At 47.6% G+C, this 19,481-nt stretch overlaps 8 protein-coding genes across 8 annotated transcripts; 3 read left to right on the top strand and 5 right to left on the bottom strand.

Moving 5' to 3' along the window:
* Positions 1–1,907: 1,907 nt before the first annotated feature.
* Positions 1,908–3,979, top strand: F4822DRAFT_441173 (uncharacterized protein). The gene is made up of 3 exons (XM_051462833.1): positions 1,908–2,911; positions 3,110–3,305; positions 3,527–3,979. Exons 1-3 carry the CDS (start codon positions 2,348–2,350, stop codon positions 3,619–3,621), a joined length of 855 nt encoding a protein of 284 aa, XP_051317768.1. The 5' UTR covers positions 1,908–2,347; the 3' UTR covers positions 3,622–3,979.
* Positions 3,980–4,226: 247 nt separating this feature from the next.
* Positions 4,227–5,746, top strand: F4822DRAFT_389155 (alpha/beta-hydrolase). The gene is made up of 3 exons (XM_051456953.1): positions 4,227–4,758; positions 4,829–5,148; positions 5,226–5,746. Exons 1-3 carry the CDS (start codon positions 4,419–4,421, stop codon positions 5,553–5,555), a joined length of 990 nt encoding a protein of 329 aa, XP_051317767.1. The 5' UTR covers positions 4,227–4,418; the 3' UTR covers positions 5,556–5,746.
* On the bottom strand, positions 5,747–7,719 carry F4822DRAFT_389154 (uncharacterized protein; the record flags this gene model as incomplete). Its single annotated transcript, XM_051456952.1, has 1 exon — positions 5,747–7,719. A coding segment is annotated over one exon (1,618 nt), but the record flags the coding sequence as incomplete, so codon positions are not given.
* An 830-nt stretch (positions 7,720–8,549) lies between these two features.
* F4822DRAFT_111634 (NADP-dependent oxidoreductase domain-containing protein) lies at positions 8,550–10,039 on the bottom strand. Its single transcript, XM_051452475.1, has one exon. It carries the CDS (start codon positions 9,728–9,730, stop codon positions 8,618–8,620), a length of 1,113 nt encoding a protein of 370 aa, XP_051317765.1. The 5' UTR covers positions 9,731–10,039; the 3' UTR covers positions 8,550–8,617.
* Positions 10,040–11,050, bottom strand: F4822DRAFT_111633 (uncharacterized protein). The gene has a single exon (XM_051452474.1). It carries the CDS (start codon positions 10,976–10,978, stop codon positions 10,349–10,351), a length of 630 nt encoding a protein of 209 aa, XP_051317764.1. The 5' UTR covers positions 10,979–11,050; the 3' UTR covers positions 10,040–10,348.
* A 277-nt stretch (positions 11,051–11,327) lies between these two features.
* F4822DRAFT_111622 (MFS general substrate transporter) lies at positions 11,328–13,379 on the bottom strand. The gene is made up of 2 exons (XM_051452473.1): positions 11,784–13,379; positions 11,328–11,723 (listed from the first exon to the last, which is right to left on the bottom strand). Exons 1-2 carry the CDS (start codon positions 13,163–13,165, stop codon positions 11,387–11,389), a joined length of 1,719 nt encoding a protein of 572 aa, XP_051317763.1. The 5' UTR covers positions 13,166–13,379; the 3' UTR covers positions 11,328–11,386.
* Positions 13,380–13,827: 448 nt separating this feature from the next.
* Positions 13,828–14,939, top strand: F4822DRAFT_389149 (Cenp-O kinetochore centromere component-domain-containing protein). Its single transcript, XM_051456951.1, has 2 exons — positions 13,828–14,043; positions 14,091–14,939. Exons 1-2 carry the CDS (start codon positions 13,962–13,964, stop codon positions 14,885–14,887), a joined length of 879 nt encoding a protein of 292 aa, XP_051317762.1. The 5' UTR covers positions 13,828–13,961; the 3' UTR covers positions 14,888–14,939.
* On the bottom strand, positions 14,940–17,649 carry F4822DRAFT_389143 (amino acid transporter). The gene is made up of 7 exons (XM_051456950.1): positions 16,917–17,649; positions 16,792–16,847; positions 16,559–16,730; positions 15,997–16,490; positions 15,422–15,943; positions 15,278–15,358; positions 14,940–15,215 (listed from the first exon to the last, which is right to left on the bottom strand). Exons 1-7 carry the CDS (start codon positions 17,161–17,163, stop codon positions 15,105–15,107), a joined length of 1,683 nt encoding a protein of 560 aa, XP_051317761.1. The 5' UTR covers positions 17,164–17,649; the 3' UTR covers positions 14,940–15,104.
* Positions 17,650–19,481: the final 1,832 nt, after the last annotated feature.

Genomic DNA, 19,481 nt, shown 5'->3' with positions numbered 1-19,481 from the left:
CAATCTTAGATGCGATGCTTGACGACTCGGATCGCGCCCCGTCGGCGAATACAGCGTTCCCATCCATCCATTACCAGCGCACACAATACACACAATACACACAACGCACACCGTAGCAGGAGCCGATGTAACCGGTCAGGTGAAGGCAACCTGACAGAGTAGATACGATCGTCGGTTTGCCTGACTATCTATTGTTTCGCGTTAGCAGGAAATGTGACTGCGGTGGATAATAAAAAAAGGGCCACCCAGTATTCTTCGTTCTGATCCTGAGTCCTGACTAGCTAGGTCCTGTTAAGTGTAAGTTCCTTGTTCACCGGCTTTTTGATTGATGTGGATGTTGTGGCACGTCAGCAAGAGCACATTCTTAGCCGCTTACTGACCGGTGTGAACGTGGGTGAGCTGTACTCTGGTCTTCTGGGCTATGTAAGTTCGCGCGAAGAGGAAATGGATCTGATATCGCGAATTTGGTATAGGGCGTACAAAACCCAGCTGTCGAGAAATTAAACTAGGTCTGCCCATCTGGCTTGGCCCTGCCCTGCCCTGTACAAGTGTTGCGTCGTACTGCTTGCTTGCCTTCGTTTTGCTTTTTTCCATTCCCTTCCCTGTCATACCCCGGATTGGCGACGGACTTAGCTCCGGTAGAAAAGCGATTGGATACGCACGTCAACTTGGATACAATTTTCTCAACTCATTTATATGTTCTAGAGAGATTTTTATCACTCAGGGCGTAGATAGTTTAAGAACCTAGGAAGGCTTTTCCCCTCCTTATCCCGGACCAAGGGGGATCGACCCATAAGCCTAGAGCTTCCCGCGTCTGACCATGTGGGTGCAGACTGAATATGTCAGCTTAGGCAATTAGACCCGGTACATGTAAGTTATGGAGTAAAACTCAAAGGGGAGTTCATCGACAACACGGGAACCACTAAGAGCGCGCGTCTCGAGGGCAGGGTATCTTTCTTCCATGCAGTTGGAGGCCACGTCCATCACCATAGCAAGCTTCAGCGTTACAACAATCCCGTAAGGGCGAAACACTGAGGAATAGCTTCCACCGATAGAAAATTCCTAGAATCATGTTTGTTTCTGGTTCCGGATGCAGGCCCGCCATCTTACATCATTCGGAATGACGGTATCCTGACGAAGGTCCTTAAAGTGGATCTATCGAATGGCGGTGGTTAATATAAACGAGCTTGAGTCTTGCCATGACCCGAATCACCCCTGCTTAATGGAGTCAATGCATCGCACAGCAGATATTTAGAAAGATGGGAGATTCTTACATTCCCATAATACCGTTGATCCCATCCTGATACTGTCCCGTAGCAACCCAATAGTCGACGTTTCAGCACATTATCCTCTCACCTTGTACGACTTAACCCATCGAGGAAGAGACGACTGATCATCTTGCGGGTCAGCCGGCGTTAAATGGAAGGGCCAATGGTTTCTTATCTCCCCCCAGCCGGTCAAGCCTTTCGATGCTGCTGGATGGGTGCACACATCTGAGAACAATGGCCAACGGGGAGATGCTCACTTTTTTTTCCTGCATCTAAGGTCTCAGCGGACAGGGAAAAGCCAGTTGAACGATACACATGTCTTAGGGGCGTCACCCAAATCGTTTTTTCCCTTACTTGGAGGGGTGGGTAACGGCAGCGAGTTCCTACGGAGCCCATCGAATTCGACCGGTGATCGCAGGTTTTTACTTACGGGAAAGTCTCGACCGTGTTATGCAGGAGGCATGCATGACGTTGATGGCATAAAATCCCACTCGGCAAAAGAGGAACTATTAAGACTAAGTGGCCAGTCACCACCTTGGAGGCTTTCGTCTCCGCAAATAAGCTTCAGGTAAGCTCCAGGGCCTATCCCGAGTCCTCGGTCACATACGCCTTTGGCTTGTCTGGTTCTGACCGGAATATTCCTGCTTCAGATCTAAAATCCAGCTGTGGTTGGTTCCACAGGGAGCAAAAGTGATCTATCTTATTCTGACCAAAGAATTTGCAGATCAATATGATAGGAGGCTATAGGAAACACAAAGTCTAGCGTCCCAATTAAGCATACATTTTGCGAATCTGATGGTTTCAACGGAACTACTACTACATAGGTGAGGAATTGGCGGATTAGGTGCGCGAACCATCTCGACTAGGACCAATAAATCCGAATCGAGTGGACTCGGGCTAGTACGATAGACTTCTCTCCCCACGAGAGATCTAGCATATTAAATGTGAATATAAGCCCCCCAACGACTGCACGTTTGCCATAGATTCTTCAGCAGACCAAGCAACTATTCTTACTATACTATACCAAGCCGGTCGGTCGCTCGACTCTATATGTTAGAGGACCCTTACTATAACTCACAATGGCCCACGGATCTCACGAAAAAGTTGTTCGGCCCGTGACCAAAAAGAATACGGCTCGATCACCTGCAGTTAAGGCCGAACCAAAGGGGGCTATGAAGATCGTGAGAAAGTTGAAGGAACTAACCAGACGAGAACTATGGACCAAGGTTGACCCAGATCATAGCGTTGATTGGACCGATGACCGAGTTTGGGACAAGATCAAAAACGAAGGTTGCTATCACCGCGCTGACGAAATGTTAGTCAGTTGTGGCACGGTGACTATCAGCCAGCCGGACTCACTCCGACCAATGGTACTGCTGGTCTTCAACAAAAACATCGGCATATTCCAATTGCCCAAGGGGCGTAAGAACTTTGACGAGGGATACCTTGCTGCAGCCCTGCGTGAAACAGCTGAGGAGACCGGAGTAGCTGCCCGATCACTGCGACTGAGGTTCGGTTCCAGATCGACGCCACCAAAGAACCAGTCCACCCAGCCCCGAGTCATAGAGTACGGGAAGGAGGACAGAGACACAGGTATCACAGAGGGTCTCAGCAACGAGAGTATCGGTGCTAGTGAATGGTACGTTAGTTACATGGCGACCTACCTTCCGCCCCGCCCACATCTTTTCCAGTTTCATCCTCTCCACTAGTTCGTTAGTCCTCTGACTCGACTGACTGTAACATACAACAGTATGTACTCAAAAAGTTCAATATTAGTCGTTTGGATCTCCCAAGCCCCTTCCTAAGTGGATTCTTAAGTGGTTTCATATTTTACAAGACAGTACCAATGCATAATAGATCCGGATCCTGCTACCGGGGCGTGGAGGCATATTTACTGGTATGCGGCCCAGCCTTTGGGAGACACCAGACGCGACGAGAGTCGAATGACCGATGCAGAGGACCGAAAGAAGTTTACAACTTACTGGTTCTCCGAGACGGAAGCAATCACCCGGCTCAAGCTAGAGGACGAAAAATTTAGTAAGCATATCTAAATACTTACCTCCTTAACCTACCTACTATATCTTACCTCCGCTCTCCCCAATATTTCCAAAAGCCGCCACGTCGTCTTCAATCCTACCCTCCTACAGCCGATATTCCAGGGGGCAAACGTGCCATCCCTGAATGTGACCCGTTCATCGTTGATTATCGTTGATTTACTCTTCGTCATCGAGCAAATGACTTATTTGCATTGATAACAGTGGTTCGAATCACCTTCGCGTACCTCCGTAACATGTCGGACGAGGACTGGGAGAGTAACAAGAAGCAAGAGGAGAGAGAAAACAACGAGGCATGATCGTCTGTTGGGAATAGCAACAACTATTAAGAAAGGTAACAGGGGATATCTGTGCACGCGACTGAAAAGGGTTGGAAGCACATACCCGAAGACCAGTATGCAGTTTGTAGCTAGGTTGGGTAACGATTCTCATGATGAATGTTCAATTCTCCAAGCGCATCAACGATCATGTGGCAATTGAAATGCTTGCCACTTGGTGATATATCGCGCTTCATTATACTTGTACCTGCAGAATGCATTTTCGAATTCGGAAATGGGGTATATGTTGAGACATCGTCGATACCGAGCCCCATTGTTGTGATGATAGATATCGTGATATCTTTTGTCTTAGGATGGCCTGACAATTAGAAAAAAGTTGTTGAGTCTAGAATTGCCACAAGTAAAAAGGGGCCGCACCATAGCTGTCAGCCCTATGGGCCCCTATCGTAAGATTCTAGACTAAACTTTAAGAAATTAGCTGTCTTAAAAGGGAACTGGGCTAGTCCATAATTGGTATAGATATCTTAAGCCGACGGCCGTTTCCGATTGGTAGTTGTATATGACATCACGGCGGTATCACAAAAGCTTTACCCCACATCCGAAATGAAGCTACCCCTCACGCATATAAAAAACAGCCGACTCATTGATATCATAGACATATCCGTCTACATGTAGCGATGAATGAAGGTTAGGGAATATATAGGTATGTAGGAATTCAAGTGTATGAATGTTAACGCGTTATTACCTAGAGTTAAATTGCAAAAAGGTGCATTTCGGAAAACCCAATTGAGCTATTAGAGCTATATCTGTAGAGTGAAATGTCTTTGTCGAGGCTTCCTGGTTCCCGAAGAGCTGCTGCTATTGCATCAGGGCTTGTATCTCCACCGACCGCGGCTTCTCAGGCTCATCCGGCATCTTTTCTTTCTAATTCCAACTCTAACTCCAATCTCAATTCTTCAACCTCAACAACTCAATCACCCAAAAACTTTACTACACAATCAACCCCTTTCAAACAATTCAACACTAGACAAACCTGCAAAATGTCGACAATGCCAGCTCAGCACGGCCACTCCGAGGCCTGTTGCAATATCCCGCCCGTAGTTTCCAAGGGATATAACGCAAAGGGTAGCTATGAGGAAATCGGAGGTTTCAACTCATGTGAGTCTCTAATCACCCACCATTCAGGTCGCATATACCTAGCTCAACTACTAAACAAACTGGGCTTAAGACGTTACCGGTCCTCAAGGCGCAACTAAAGGAATAGTCAGTATCTTCGACATCTTTGGTTTCTACCCGCAAACCCTCCAAGGCGCCGACATCTTAGCAACTTCGGATTACTCGCAAAAATACAAAGTTTTCCTCCCAGATTGGTTCCACGGCGAACCCGCACCTCTAGAATGGTTCCCACCCAACACCGAGGAGAAGCAGAAAAAGCTCGGTGATTTCTTCCAGAAATACCCACCACCTAGCGTCGCCGGCAAAGTCCCAGACTACCTTAATGCGCTCAAAGCCAAGTACCCCGAGATCACAAGCTGGGCCATCATGGGTGTACGTCCCAAACCCCCGCTCTTCTCTCTCCCTTACATAGATTAGAACAGCATACTAATTCTATTATTACATCACAGTTCTGCTGGGGCGGCAAAGTAGTATCCCTAGTAACCTCCCAAGCCTCCACTGGATTCTCCGCTGGCGTCGAAGTGCACCCCGCCTTCGTCGACCCCTCCGACGCCGAAAACATCAAAATCCCACTCGCGCTCCTCGCCTCCAAGGACGAAACCCCCGAAGACGTCGAAAAGTTCGCTAAGAACCTTAAGGGCCCTAGCTACATTGAAACTTTCGGCGATCAGATCCACGGATGGATGGCTGCGCGCTCGAACCTAGAGGACGAGCGCGTGAGGGCGGAATACACGCGTGGATATGAGACTGTGCTGAAGTTTTTAGCGAAGCACTTGTAAGACGTTATTCAGCTTAGGATTCAAGTGGGCAAATGATATCTAGCCTCTGCATCTAATGGAGTAGCCTTTCGTCTCGCTTTTCTGAGCGACGAATTGATGGTAGCTAGCTTATGAAATTTACGATACGATATCAACGCATTATTCTCCACGTGCGGGCGCATGTTTAAGTCGCACAAGTAAGACACACCATACTGGGATTGTAAAACAATGCTTTTGTGAAATAATAGCAGCGAACTGTCTAGCCTGTCATAAACCATCGAATTAGTGCCTTAACGCCCATTTTTCTTCATGCCTCGTGTCTCATCATATCATGAATTGACCTTTTTTGGTAATCGCCACCGCCTAGCAAACGCCGCCCGATAAATGCAACGCGATAGGAAAGAAACGCAGATAAAGTCCAGACCATTGCCGCCCTGTCGGGATGTCCGAGAAAGTGAATATTCAGATGTACGCCGGTCTCCGCATGCAAGTTGACGACTTCTCTCCACTGTGGGGACGGAACCTCCTCCGACCCTTATGCCTTATCTTTTTTCGCCCTCAACCGATTTAGGATTCCTTCTCAGAACCATCAACCGGGACAGCGTCCATAGCAGGGGCCTTCTCACCTCCACCAGTTCCTGTCCCTAGCGCAACCTCCTCATCCTCAACACGCATCTTTGAGAGTGCGTCATTAATGGTACCCTGCTGCGATGCGTCTTTCTCCGCGGCTGTTGATGCATCGCCGTTGGGCTTTGCATCTGCAACTCCAGTTGCCTCGCCGGCTGCCTCTCCACCCGAGTCTGCCTTAATCTCACCACGACCCTCGCGCCAATTAGCAGCCATATCACGTCCCTCAGTCTTCGCCTCCGGTTCAGGCAACTTCTCGATCTCCGGAGGGGGAGGTGCCTCCTCCTCTCCAATCTTCTCAAACTTGACGACAGCCCATTCAGTGCTAAACGCTGAGTTCCAAGCAGAGGCATCACGAGGCCTAGTGGGGATTAGGTTACCGTAGCGGTCACGGCGCTCCCACTTCTGTTGCTGCATGCGCAGGAGCTCAGCTGAGTGGGGTGCTAGGATATTGACACGCACGATACGGTACCATCCAGCGAATGCAAAGGGCTTGTTGTAGCTGTAGGTTCGTTGCTCTTCAAAGGCAGCGATAGGTCTGTGGGCAGTCGGGATATAATCGATAGGTGTGATAGCGGGGAAGCTAGTCTCTTGGTGTTGCGGCTGCTGCGGCTGCTGCATTTGAAGACGGCGCTGCTTTGATTCTTCCTCGATGCGAGCCTGTTCCTCAGGGGGTAGGTAGCGAATGTCGGTGAACTGCATGCGGCTGGGGGGAGATGAGACCTCTGGGGCGGGGACTTGTGCTTCGTCATCCTTTTCGTCCTTAGCAGGGCTAGGAGATCTGGTAATCTCGGTCTTGTCTCCTGGAGGGGTGGATGAAACTTCAGAAGCAGATGTGGCTGGGCCAGCCTCGTCACCCGGAGCGCCATCGCTTCCGGAGTTAGGAATGTCCGAGTGATCGCCATGGCTTACGTTGGCGTCGCTAGTGTTATTAGCAGTGCCATCGGTAGGCTCGGGTTGGCTAGATGCACCAGCATCCGACGCCTCGGGAAGTTCCCAGTTGCCATGCTCCTCTTTCTTGGCAATGTAGTCGGGTAACAAATGCAGCTTTGATTTGGCGAAAACGATCTGATCGCCGGACCAGCGGGGGTTAGCGCCAGAGAAAAGCAGCAGGTAGGAGAGTTGATCGGAATGTTCCTTGGAGTCGTGAAAGGTAGATTTTTGGGTGTCGTGAACGCTCGAGGCTGTGTCGGGACCCCAGAAGTAATTCTGAATCTCAGGCAACTTGTAGAGATCCGCACGATCTAGCTGTTGATCCTGGTGCTGGTAGTCGTTGCGACGACCCTGGAAGAATTGGTTCCCACGATTATTACCATAGCTAGAACCATAGCCACCGCCACCTCGACCACGACCCCAACCACCACGGAATCCACGATCTCCACGACCCCCACGAAATCCTCGGGAATTCATGTTACCGTTACCTCTGTGCTGGTACGATGTTGAAGAATATTGGAATTGACCAGTGGAAAATGTTGCTTGTGCGTTAGCTGCTTCGCTAGCTCCATGCGGAAAGTAGCGTCGGAAGGGAGGAATGTAAGCTCCGTAAGTGGGAGACATGGTCAATGACGTAGACAGAGTTTAATCTGCAGGAACGATAAGTGGAGGGGCTGGAAGTGGATTACGTAAATGGAAAGGTCGAACTTAGTTTTGTGATTGGGAGCGTAGGAGCGATTCAACAAAAAAAGTAAAACCAGGTAACAAGCCTTGAAATTGGAATCGACCTAAGCTACTTAGATAGTTGCGCCTGTAGGTTGAGGTGATTGCAATGGACATTTTGAATTGCACAATACGCAGAAAGAAGGTGCGCATGTTGTGCAGTTAATTTTTACTTTGCACCCGCCTCTGAGCTTAATGAAAACGCGTCTCCTGTCCTTCTAGGCAACAATACTGAATGGTTCAAGTTATTTTCATTTTAGATCATCATCGTGACTTCCGAGGGCTATTTCCCATTCTAAAATCTCTCCTCCTTTAAAAGTTACAGCGATACCTCCCGTAATTTAAAGCGAACAACCCACCTCCAAACGAGACTCAGATGCGCACATACCGCATTCAACGAGAGGTTTAGATACAATGGCCGCTACGCAATTCGCCTCTCGGTTCTACGAAAATGGTCATCTTCGCTATACTTGGTTTGTTAGAAGATTTGAATGCGCAGGATTCAGTTAACACACGCACGCATTACGTTCATATACTCGATGTTCCCGACACGGCGCCAGATGCGCAAGATCGAGCTACGTACTACCTAAACTCCCAACACGCCTCCCACAAGCGAGGTAACTCAAAATATTATATTCCTGAAACTATTGATACTATCTCGTGAGTACTTAATCAAGCCCGAGTACGAATGAATACATGAAGACCTATTGTTACGGTATTGACTTGCGAGGTACAATGAACATATCAATCCACATTCTTCTCAAGTGGAAAATAACAATAACCCAAGTCTTACAGTTTCCTTAACCTTGTTGCCACAGCATAGTTGTCTTGCCCACGAAGCTATGTTTATCAATCGCCTCAACTTCTTCTCGATCCAACCTCCACCCGAGGGCCTCGACAGCTTGCCTTGCTTGCTCTGGGTTTCTCACGCCTACTACCGGTAGCGCGTCCTTACTTAAATTATAATTCAACGCGACAGCCGCGACGCTTTTCCCCTTCTTTCTCGCAATCTCCTCCAATACTTGTATCGTCGGTTCCACGCTCTCCATGTCGTAATTACTAAAGCGATAGGTCGACGGTGGAGGGTGTTCCGCGTTATACTTTCCCGTAAGCCGACCTTGAGCTAAAGATGAATATGATTGGAATATAACGTCCATCTCACGATATGCTGCGACATGGCCCTCGAGCTCGGGGTATCGCCTGAGAACGTTGTACTCGCATTGGTTGGTCGCGAGCGGCACGCCGTGCTTCGCAAGTTCTTTGCGCATATGTACGAAGTCGTTAAAGGCGTAGTTCGCCACTCCGACGGCCCGCGCCAATCCCTGGTGCACACATTCGGCCAACCCCTTGGCCACATTAGGGATCGATTGCGCGTGGATGTGGCCGTGGACTAGGTATATATCGACATAGTCCAACTTCATACGCGACAAACTGCCCTTGAGCGCTTTGACAGGTGCGTCGACTGGGTGGAGTAGGTTACTCGGGGCGAGTGGGAGACCAAGCCATTTCGTCTGAATGACAACGGAATCGCGCGGTCGATCGGCGATCATGTCACCGACAATTTCCTCGCTTCGGCCGTCACCGTAAGCCTCGGCTGTGTCGATGAAATTGATGCCACTATCAAGGAGATACTTGAGTGCGTCTTTCAAGGCTGGCATTTCATCGTCTTTCCAGTGCCATGTTGACTTGTCCCCCCATGACCAAGCACCAATGCATAAGTTCGAGGCCTCGATGAAAGGATCCTTTGCCGTCGCAAATTTGGCGCGGGATCTTGCGTCAGGACAGGAAGATTGCGGAAGAGTATTCCTGCCGTCTTGTTCTGGGTCCGGTCGCTTGGGCTTGCTCTTGTGAAGCCCAGCGGTCGCCGCCATACCGGATGTTAAGCCAGTTTGAAGAATCTTGCTCTTGTCCATGATGAAAAATCCAGTGCAGTGCAACACTCAGAGCAATATATCCCGGCGAGTATTATGCCTAGTTTCGTATGGTCGATCTTCACGAATAACATGACAACAAGGGAGATTATCTCTACCTACTTTGGGTACGTGGACCATATTACCTTTGAGGTCAATGTTGACGTATACTATCGTCACAACTCGTAATAGACTTGATTGGGTCACATTGATTATATCATCAAGCGCTGTTCGAACTCTCCTATAATAACGTTTGTGAACTATGGGGATTCCTCAACGTTAGATTGAATATGACTACAGACCTTAGCGACCCCTATTCTTACACCTCACCACAGTCACAAATAAAGGGCGATTGAAGATACAATGTCACAATATAACAACAATACAGAGTATAAAAACAAAGAGGACAATCTATTGGTCTAAAGCAATATCTAAAAACGCCAACAACCCCCTTTTTTCCCTTTGTTTTATATTTTCTTCTTTTTTCCCCATCTAGGTTCTTTACAAATTACATCCCCACCCGACGGCTAGCATTTACAATCTCCTCATCGCGACCTTCAGAAGTAAGGTAAGGTGGGTAGGTACGAACTCGCCCAATTTTAAGAGTAACGCGACAACTCCTCAATGGTAAATGTGCTCGAAGTCGCGATGGAACTTCGCTACATCAAGACGCTTATCCAGCTCCTCGTAAATCTCCTCAACCTCCTCTACAATCTTCAAGCGCGAAGTACGCTGAGAGATTCTAACGGTGCTCTCAACCCGGTTAAACCCGATGTTGGGCTCAAACTTGTCTAACTCCTTCTCGTTAGATGAGAGTGCGTGCTGCGCGACTCGGCGAAGGAACGAAGTCACGAAACCCTTCCCCTGGTAGGACATGTGCGTGAGCATGCATGTCACAATCCCTAGGAGATCGATCTCGTTCCGGCGTTGGTACAGGAAGTTCACCATCTTGTCTACGACGACGGTTGGGATGAGCTCATCAGGGTACGTAGTGCTACCAACGATCGAGAACAAGTTCTCGGCTGTGGCCTGGTCGACCTTCTCCGGAGACGAGTCCGAAAGGGTCGCGAGAGCTACCACGATGCCATCTTCCCCGGATAATTGGCACGGTGTGCACGGAACATTCCTAAGCAGCTCATCATGAAGGTCTTGAAGGTGAGGCTCAAAATACTCAGCGATGAGCTGAGGAATGACGCTCGAGTCGCGGGGTTCACCGCAGATGACGCAGTTAGGGTCAAGGACGATAGGCATTGTGAATACCTGATGACAGTGATGTACGATTGTACGAATCGACGTGTTTACTACTCAAGATGAAGATCTAGGTACGATGTATGAATTGATACTGTTTTCCTTAGACTGTTGAATTAGATCTATGAATGGATGCTTCTTCTCCCTCCAGATTCTGCTAAGTGCGATCCATCACCACGCATATATAATTAGATACTCAATATCATTGGTTTTCGAGCAACTCCTCCGCCTCGTAACAAAGATAATGTATCAAGAACGGAGCTTTGCATTGGAACAATTGAACAATTGGATTAAAGGCATTGCGTAGCGCTAATGCCTATTATTATTATACATTTCTATGGCCAGTGATCAAAGTCGGGGCTGGGGTGAAGTAGCACGGGGTTGCAAAGTATTATACACTTGGATTATCTTCTACCGAGATCCGGCTAACCGCCACGCTCGTAACGGCAGGCTTTGTAGCATAAGAACCTTCTTCCTGATGAAGAAGGTAAAGGTTACTACTCCTACAATAACACATAGAATGTTTACAATGTAGAACCCATCGTGAAGGGTCTCGCAAGTACCTCCACCATGCTCACATCGTTCCCTCTCAGCCTGAACGGCGCATGAAAATGCCTGTGTTACAAGCGGACCCCTCAGTGTTGAGCTATCAGGCTTCTCCGTTGGCGGGTGGCATGTGGCTGATGTGAAGGCATCGACTAAACGCAGGACAAAGAACTTGGGGAATGTACCTCCAAGATTCGAAACACTATCATTAATGTTAGCTTAAGGAACTGGGGTATCTAGGATCGTTATACGTCAAACTTACGTTGCGAGCAGGGTCATATAAGTTCCACCGATGACGGGGTCGGCAACCTGAGCGTGGAACGCGGAGACAGCAACAAACATGACCGTCGACGTGAACGTCGAAAATACATGTTCGCCAATAACGAGAAGAAGATACCAAGGCTGAACTCCGCTAGCTGGGAAGATACTGACGGTGAGCTGAGCGAACACAGCGGCGATGAGACGACCCACAAAGCCCCAACACCAGAGTCGCATAGGGGTGTATTCTTGAGACCATTTACCAGCATAGTAGCCCAGACCAATTTCGAAGGGGAAGTCGATGAGTACCGTCAGTGCCATATTCTCTTTGCCGAACCCCTTTTCTAGCAGCTTCAAATTTGTAACCGCATCGTTTGCCTGGAAGCCTATCTTCGAAATAAGATGGACGATAATGATGGTCTGGATATTTCGCAACTTCAAGACATCCCACATAATCTTGTAAACATCCCAAATACCATCCTCATTTTTTGTTTTCTCTTCCTTCTTCAGGAGCGCAAGACCGATAGTAATTGCTATGTATGCCCAACCCCAAAACGTCAAGTATCCTCCTAAGCTCAAAAGACCCTCCTCAGACGGTGTAGAGCGGAAGTACCGATTCGTAAAGTCGCTGGAATTGAAGGCTAGGAAAACGGTGTAAGACAGGAACTGACCCGCCGTTAGACCAACGGTCTGGGCTGTGGAGGCATAAGAAACGTTTCCAGGAGTAAGAAGTGTCAAAGCCCATCCATCAACGGCAATATCTTGCGTGGCACACATGAAGACTAGGAAGAACCACCATCCTGTGAAATTCCATACAGTCGGCCCGCCTGGCTTCCCTGTTGTAGACATCAAATCTTCAATCATAGACCCTAGATATAACATGCCGAACCCAGACATGAGCTGGATTGGTAGGATCCAACTTTTCCTTCTGCCCACCTTGGGACTCCATACTGCATCCACTATCGGACTCCAAAATAACTTTAACGAGTACGGATATGAGGCCAAGCTAAAAACACCAATTTCGCCGAATGACAGATGCTCTTTTAGAAGGAATGGTACTGATCCACTTGCAAGTCCCATAGGCACACCTTGCAGGAAGTATAATAACACAAGTAATATAAAATTTCTTTGGTCTTGCTTGGGTAATTCGAAGAAGCCATGGTTATTTGGTACGGGCGTTTTCGGTACGTGATCGTCGAGGGAAAATGATTCGCGAGCCATCAGGTTTGCCGTAACCTCGCCGGACTCTTGCGGCGCTGCATGTTTCCGCCGTAACTCCATTTCATTCAAACCACCGTTCGAATGACCATTTACACGACCACTCGTCGTCGAGACTGACAACTTGTCTCTTTTCTGGGATTTCGACCGACGAGTTTCGACACCCATTCGTACTTTTCGGCGTGGGGTTCGTAGAATGTGGTTCGGGTTTGTATAAGAGGGGAGAAGCTTGTGGTAGTTGTTTGGGTTTTCGAAGGTTTCCGACGACTCGATAAAATCGAGAATATTTAGAAATATACTGAATGTTACAAGATTTGCGCGCAACTACGTCGATCGCGTGTAGATGTCGCATATAATTTGTGGAAAGTTTCTAAGACAGTCCAATAAATCAACAATATAATAAATACAGCAACCGTGGCCTCTTTTTTAGAGATTCGCGCTTGTAAGTGGCGAAGTGGAACCCCTTAAACGGAAATATCGTGTAGTTTAGGTAAGTAACGAGTGATTAGAAAGAGTAAGAGACTAATAGAGGTTATAAGAAACCTCCAAAAACCACTAATATGACAGTTTTCCTTCTATCAATCCATCGTGGCTAAATGCTATTGCTGCTGCCTCTTGGAGCGCAGAGAAGCATTAAAAAAAGAAATAAGGCGGAACGTGTCCAGATGGAGCGGGAAGCTGGAGAGCTTTACCCAATAGTGGGAGAGAAAAAAGAGTAACCCTAGTCCATTAATGACTAAGCATGCTTGTCTAGTGCAACCCCACTAAGATCTAGATTCCCGACGTTACCCACCCCTGGCTATTCTTTTCTTATTATCGTTACCCGTTACCTCATCATCCTTCATTAATCAACACGCGTCTATTCTGTCGCGTCGTCTCGTCATAGAGTCAAGTTAATTCATTCTAGGCAATCATAATTATAAACTCTTTAATTAGTCAGGTGATACACCTTGATATTCTGAAAATGGCGACCGAAGAAATTCAATCGCCGGAATTATCTGTTGCGGATCAATTGGATAATGAAATTGCCAATCTGAGAGTTCAAGGTAAACACATCCCTATCATAAGTGAAGCCAGCGCTTACACTTTACAGTGGACTCAATAAAACGAGAACTTAAACTACAAACCGCAACTCTGATAACATCAGAATCAACACGTCAAATCATACAAGACGACTCCGGCAGAAAATCAAGGCAGACACGCAGTTCTAGATCCCAAGAACTGCTAGCAAAGGCCGATGAGCAAAACGCCCACAAGCAACAATGTCTTTATCGAGCATGCGCCTCCATAACAACCTTCAAGGTCAGCGACCCGGATCCAAACGCTGTAGATGGGGGCAATGTCCTAGGTCTGCGATTTGAGGTCATGTCTAAATCTCGGTTTCTCCGACCGTACTACGTTATGTTAAATAGGCCCTACCCCAATTCCCGCTATCTGCGCATTCATCGGCACACTGTACCCCAGAGCATACCTCTCTCAGGTATAGCAGCTCGATATCTTCCGCCACCAGCCGCCAAGGACGACGTCGACGTCAAAAAGCAAGACCTAACAACATTCGCGCGAACATTAAGGCGGGAACTAGTGCGACACCAAAATCGCAGTGCTGTTATCGGCGATCTACGCAAATCTGCAGGCTTGGAAAGTAAGGATGCCAAAGCCAAGGAGGGCGAAGTTTCGGTCGTCGATATTAGCGCCGCAGACGCGCAAGCGAAACAAATTCGCGTGGAATGGAGCGACGGACGGTCGGGCCGTCTGGTTATTGACGACGATGGTGATATTGTGAAGATGGTTGTGCAAGGCGAGAATGGACAAGATCGGGAGGCTGTTAGACAGCTCATTGGAGGAAGTGCGCGGATTGAGGAAGTCACTAAACGACTTGAAAGCACCTAACTACCTACATATGTAGGTACGAATTGTGATGCGATAACGTATCCCGGCTCGTAGCATTCAGAAAACGGCTTATGCCTGGGTGCATTATCTATACACCTAATATAGATTCTAAATGGATCAAACATACAACCAAGATGAAGTATATGAACATCTAAAACATAAGTACATACGTTTTATACGTATATCTTAAATGCCCCTTTCCTTTTAAGCATCCTACCTATTTTGACGGCGTCTTTGACGACCCCTGTTCTATATCTGAGTCCTTTCCATTTGCGCCAGAAGCTTCTATTCCCATCACGCCGGGGAGTGGCTGGTGAAGCATGTGGTGCTAATTATCCATTAGATGTTGCCAATTAAATATATTTGCGGAAAGGGGGTGGTGAGACATACCTCGATATTAATCTTCGGTCCTTTAAACCATTTATGAGCATCAACGAAGAACCATACTGTAACGAACAACATTGGCGCGCCCTACATAAAACGAAGTTAGCAAGTTTGTCTCCCCTTTCATGGACGCGATGACTGAAATCTCACATAAACAAGCGACGTCCAATTCATCTCATCAGGCGTCAAATTCGCACCCCTCAAACTGGGAAAACACAGCACCGGCAACATGACCAATACAAAACAACAAGCCGCGATTCCCGAGGGCAAGCTAAAAACACCAAGATGCCAAGGTCCACGACGGAAGCTATTCCCCACAAACACGATCTTCAGGAAAATCGGAGTCGTGAAAGCGACGTACGCCCCAATAGCACCGATACTGAATATCGCATCGATAGCTGTACCGCCAAAGATCAAGAGTAGGAGGAGAATCCCGATCGTCGTGTTGAACCACACGGCGTTTACAGGCGTTAGGGTGTACTTGTTAACTTTTTTGAGAGGCCGGCTGACGATGCCAAAGCAGTCGTCGCGCGCGTAGGCGAAGCATACTCGTGATGCGGCGACCATGCATCCTTGGCCCATGGAGTATGCGCATACGATTGTCATGGCGAGGACAGCGAGGGCGACGTTTTGTGGGAGGACTTGGATTACGTATGCGGCGAAGGGTTGACCCTAAATCATGAAATGTGAGCAATATTTCTTTCGCTAGTTGGCGATAACCGTACCAGTTCTGTGTTTATGACCTCCTGTACATCCTTAACTGTATACGCGATTAGGGTGTTCAGTACGAAACCAAGTACAGATCCTGATCCTGCGGTCATGACAATAGACCTCGGCGTAGCGATAGCAGCATTTGAGCACTCCTCACTAAGGTGGAAACTCGCATCGTATCCAGACATCGTCCAGATAATCGATAGGAACGACATCAGCACCGCAATACCATCAGGCCAGTCCGTGCTATTCTGGATTCCCCATGCGAATGAATTTGGTTGGAACTTAGGATCGCCCATCGCCGCAGTCGGAATAATAATAATGACGATTAATAGGCAAAGGAGGTTAATAGTCGTTCCAACCGAATTGAAATTCGCGATCCACAACGTCGGCATACTGCTAATGCAGGCATGTGTCAACATGATGAAGACTGTTAGGAGAAACGTCTGGTAGGTCGTCGGTATATAGTCCGGGTTGACTATCGACGCCGCGGCAAGAATCATGGCAGCTTGGAAGCAGATAAGGGGTCAACCTGAAGAGCTCATCAATGACGATTTTTGAATGACCGGAACTCACCACATCCATAATCAACACTAGGAGCTCCTGTAACTTGTACGAACCAATTACTCCAACCCGTAATCCAAGCAGCGAAAGGGCCGTACTTAGGACCGGCTAGAACCGCGGCTGCATAGTAAAGACCGCCGGAGGTTGGCATGCTACTTGCCAATTCCGCCATTGAAGCAGCAACCTGAGAGCACAGGTCAATGATTATGAGTACTTGTACGCATTTATATCATGCGACCACTTACACACAGGATAAAAAACACCGATACCAACCAACCCCAAGTATTCGCCGCAGGACCAGCTACAAAACTCTTATCAGCACATTACTCCTCACTCTCCACCCCTGCGAAACCACAGAACATAAACTCACCATAACCCAATCCATACCACATAGTCGTCGCAATACTCGGCAACAAACCCATAACCGCAAAACTAACCGCGAAAGTCGTCCAAGCCGAAAACTCGCGCTTGAATTCCTGTTTGTAACCAAGGGCCGCCAGCGCAGCTTCGTCTTCGGACATCTCCGCGATGTGGTCCGGCATATCGTCGTCGGCAAACACTGTCGTTACGGGCGGCGCATGCGACGAGTGTCGACGCATTTCTTCCGATGATGCCATTTTGAAAGTTTGGAGATGGGGAGGGGGCGGTGGCCGCCAAGTCCTGAGATAAGGATTACTTCTGAGTGAAGGGCTGGGTGCTCATTGAATGATAACGTCTATTCCCGGACCTTGATATGAATCCTGGGTGAATTGCCTACGGGCGACGGTTTAAACACACTACTCATGGGATGAAGCCGAATTGAATATTGAATTAGGTACTGAACAAAATTTTACACAGCAGAGCTGAAGGAAAAAGGATGCGCCACGTCGTGTAGCATCGCTGCAAGCCATTTTATATAACCTACCTAGGTAGTTGGGAGATACCGAGATTAGGTACAGCGATAAAGCTCAATAGATAAGTAAAAAGAACAAGAAGAAAGATATGTACTGATTTGCATACATATCTCTACGTAAGCTGGACTCCGGTGTTGGAACGAAAGAAAACGAACCCCCCCTGGTTGCCAATCATCCGTGGGGTGCAGAAGCGAGAAATCAAGCTTGGAAGGGAGATAAACAACCAATGCCTATTCGCCGACGGCTCGGGAAACTGGTTAGAGTTACAAGCCGTGCTGGAGTTCCCGCTGATAAGAGAAGGGTACGAGGAGGATCGGCTCTGCATATAGACATGGTACCGTACCGTGCCACTGTCGGCTCGGATAGATGTATGCATGTCTTAATTCAGGCGGGTAGATAAAATATACCTAGATTTGTCCCATTAATGAACATATAGAAGTACTGAACAGAACTAACATCTGATGAGGGTCGGACTGACTTTGGATGAGTTCGTGGAGTTGTTGATCATGTTTTGGAGCTTAGCTCGAGATAGCAGGTGCTTCTTCCACCTTATCTTGTGGCGTCGCCGCTAAAAGCTTGAGGTTGTAAGGGGGAGATAACAACCTCATGTATAAAACGCATAAATTATATGCAAATTATGTAAATCGGTCTTTGTTATAAACTGACCTTGACATCTCTTAGGCTTTCCTTTTATTATATGGCGGCATGATGATATTATTGTCTTTCATATTTAATGTTTTTTTCTTTCATTCTATCGTAGAATGAATAAGTATCAATATTTATGTTGCGCTTTATGAAGTATCTAGTTATTATAGTAAATTGGTTCACACGGTATTCGAGTTTCACCATCAAGGTCACTTGTGACACCTCGGGCTCAATGTGCTCCCACTGCCCGGAGTTATTCGCGCGCCATACAAAATAAACGCCCTTAGTCACCGTGCCGCTGGTTAGTCGTAAGATGGGCCTTGAGAAAAGGATCAATAAAAAAATAAAATGAAACTGAGCTAAAAAGCTTGGTGATATTTAAGACCTTGCCATTAACTGAGCGAAGCCCCTCGATGAAAGCTTTGATAGGTACTTCTACATGGTCATCGTCACTGAGGGTCGTTACCAAACGCATATAACGCCACTTCTCACTAGGGGTCTGGTGTTTTCAGTCTACGAGGCGTATCATCTGACTCGAAGTTGGACTATCGTGTCTTCGACTTGTGAAACCCTCGCTAGCACTTGGGGTGGGAGTTTGGGTAGGTTCTGATGAAAACTCGCCGCTTTGGGAGTCTTCGGGTGAGTCTTGGGGATTTTGAGGTGAAGCCTTATCAGCCGACATCGGTTCCCCAATACTTCGCTGGATAGGGGGCGCCTGGACTGCGAGCTGCTCGTCATAAAGCTGTTGAGATTGGGGCTCTGGTTGGGTGATGTAAGAGGATGCTTGAGTAGCTGCTGTTCGATTACCGAATGGATATAGGGATGGATATGACGCTAGCTGTAGGAAGCTCGGTTCAATATCTCTCTCATGGCCGGTATCTTGCTCTGCTTTCATAGGTCTAGGTAATAGTTCGCCTCGGCGTTATCATCCCTTTCTTCGTCATACTCATCGGAAAGTTCATCATCATCGTCAATCTCAATCAGCAGGACAGGATTTGGGTCTGTTGCTATGTTTGGTTGTTCGTTTGTCCAATCCATCGTCACCGATCTTTCGTCAGTTCCCCCATATTGCTAGTTTATCTCTTTAAGGAATTCCTAGTCCTGAAGCTTGACGTTCTTCGCATCATGCATGTATCCATCCATGGTGAGCCGCGTATAGTGAATGGTTTCCAATCTAAGTATAGCGATGTAGCGCTGTATTTGCAATCCAATATTCAAGGTAGGCATTCGAATATATATTTGTGAAGATGAACGAAATTAGCCCATACGCCTGTCTCATCCTAGGTTTTTGAATTGGAGGCACTCATAAGAGTATTGGACTTTCCGTTACTGCGAGTCGAGTTATTATTGGATATGCGCCCGGATAGTCGCTGCCGTACTTACCTGCATATGTATAT

This window comes from Hypoxylon trugodes, assembly GCF_022578975.1.
Source record: "Hypoxylon trugodes strain CBS 135444 unplaced genomic scaffold F4822scaffold_2, whole genome shotgun sequence".
Taxonomy (NCBI): domain Eukaryota; kingdom Fungi; phylum Ascomycota; class Sordariomycetes; order Xylariales; family Hypoxylaceae; genus Hypoxylon; species Hypoxylon trugodes.
This window is presented reverse-complemented; position numbering and strand designations above follow the sequence as displayed.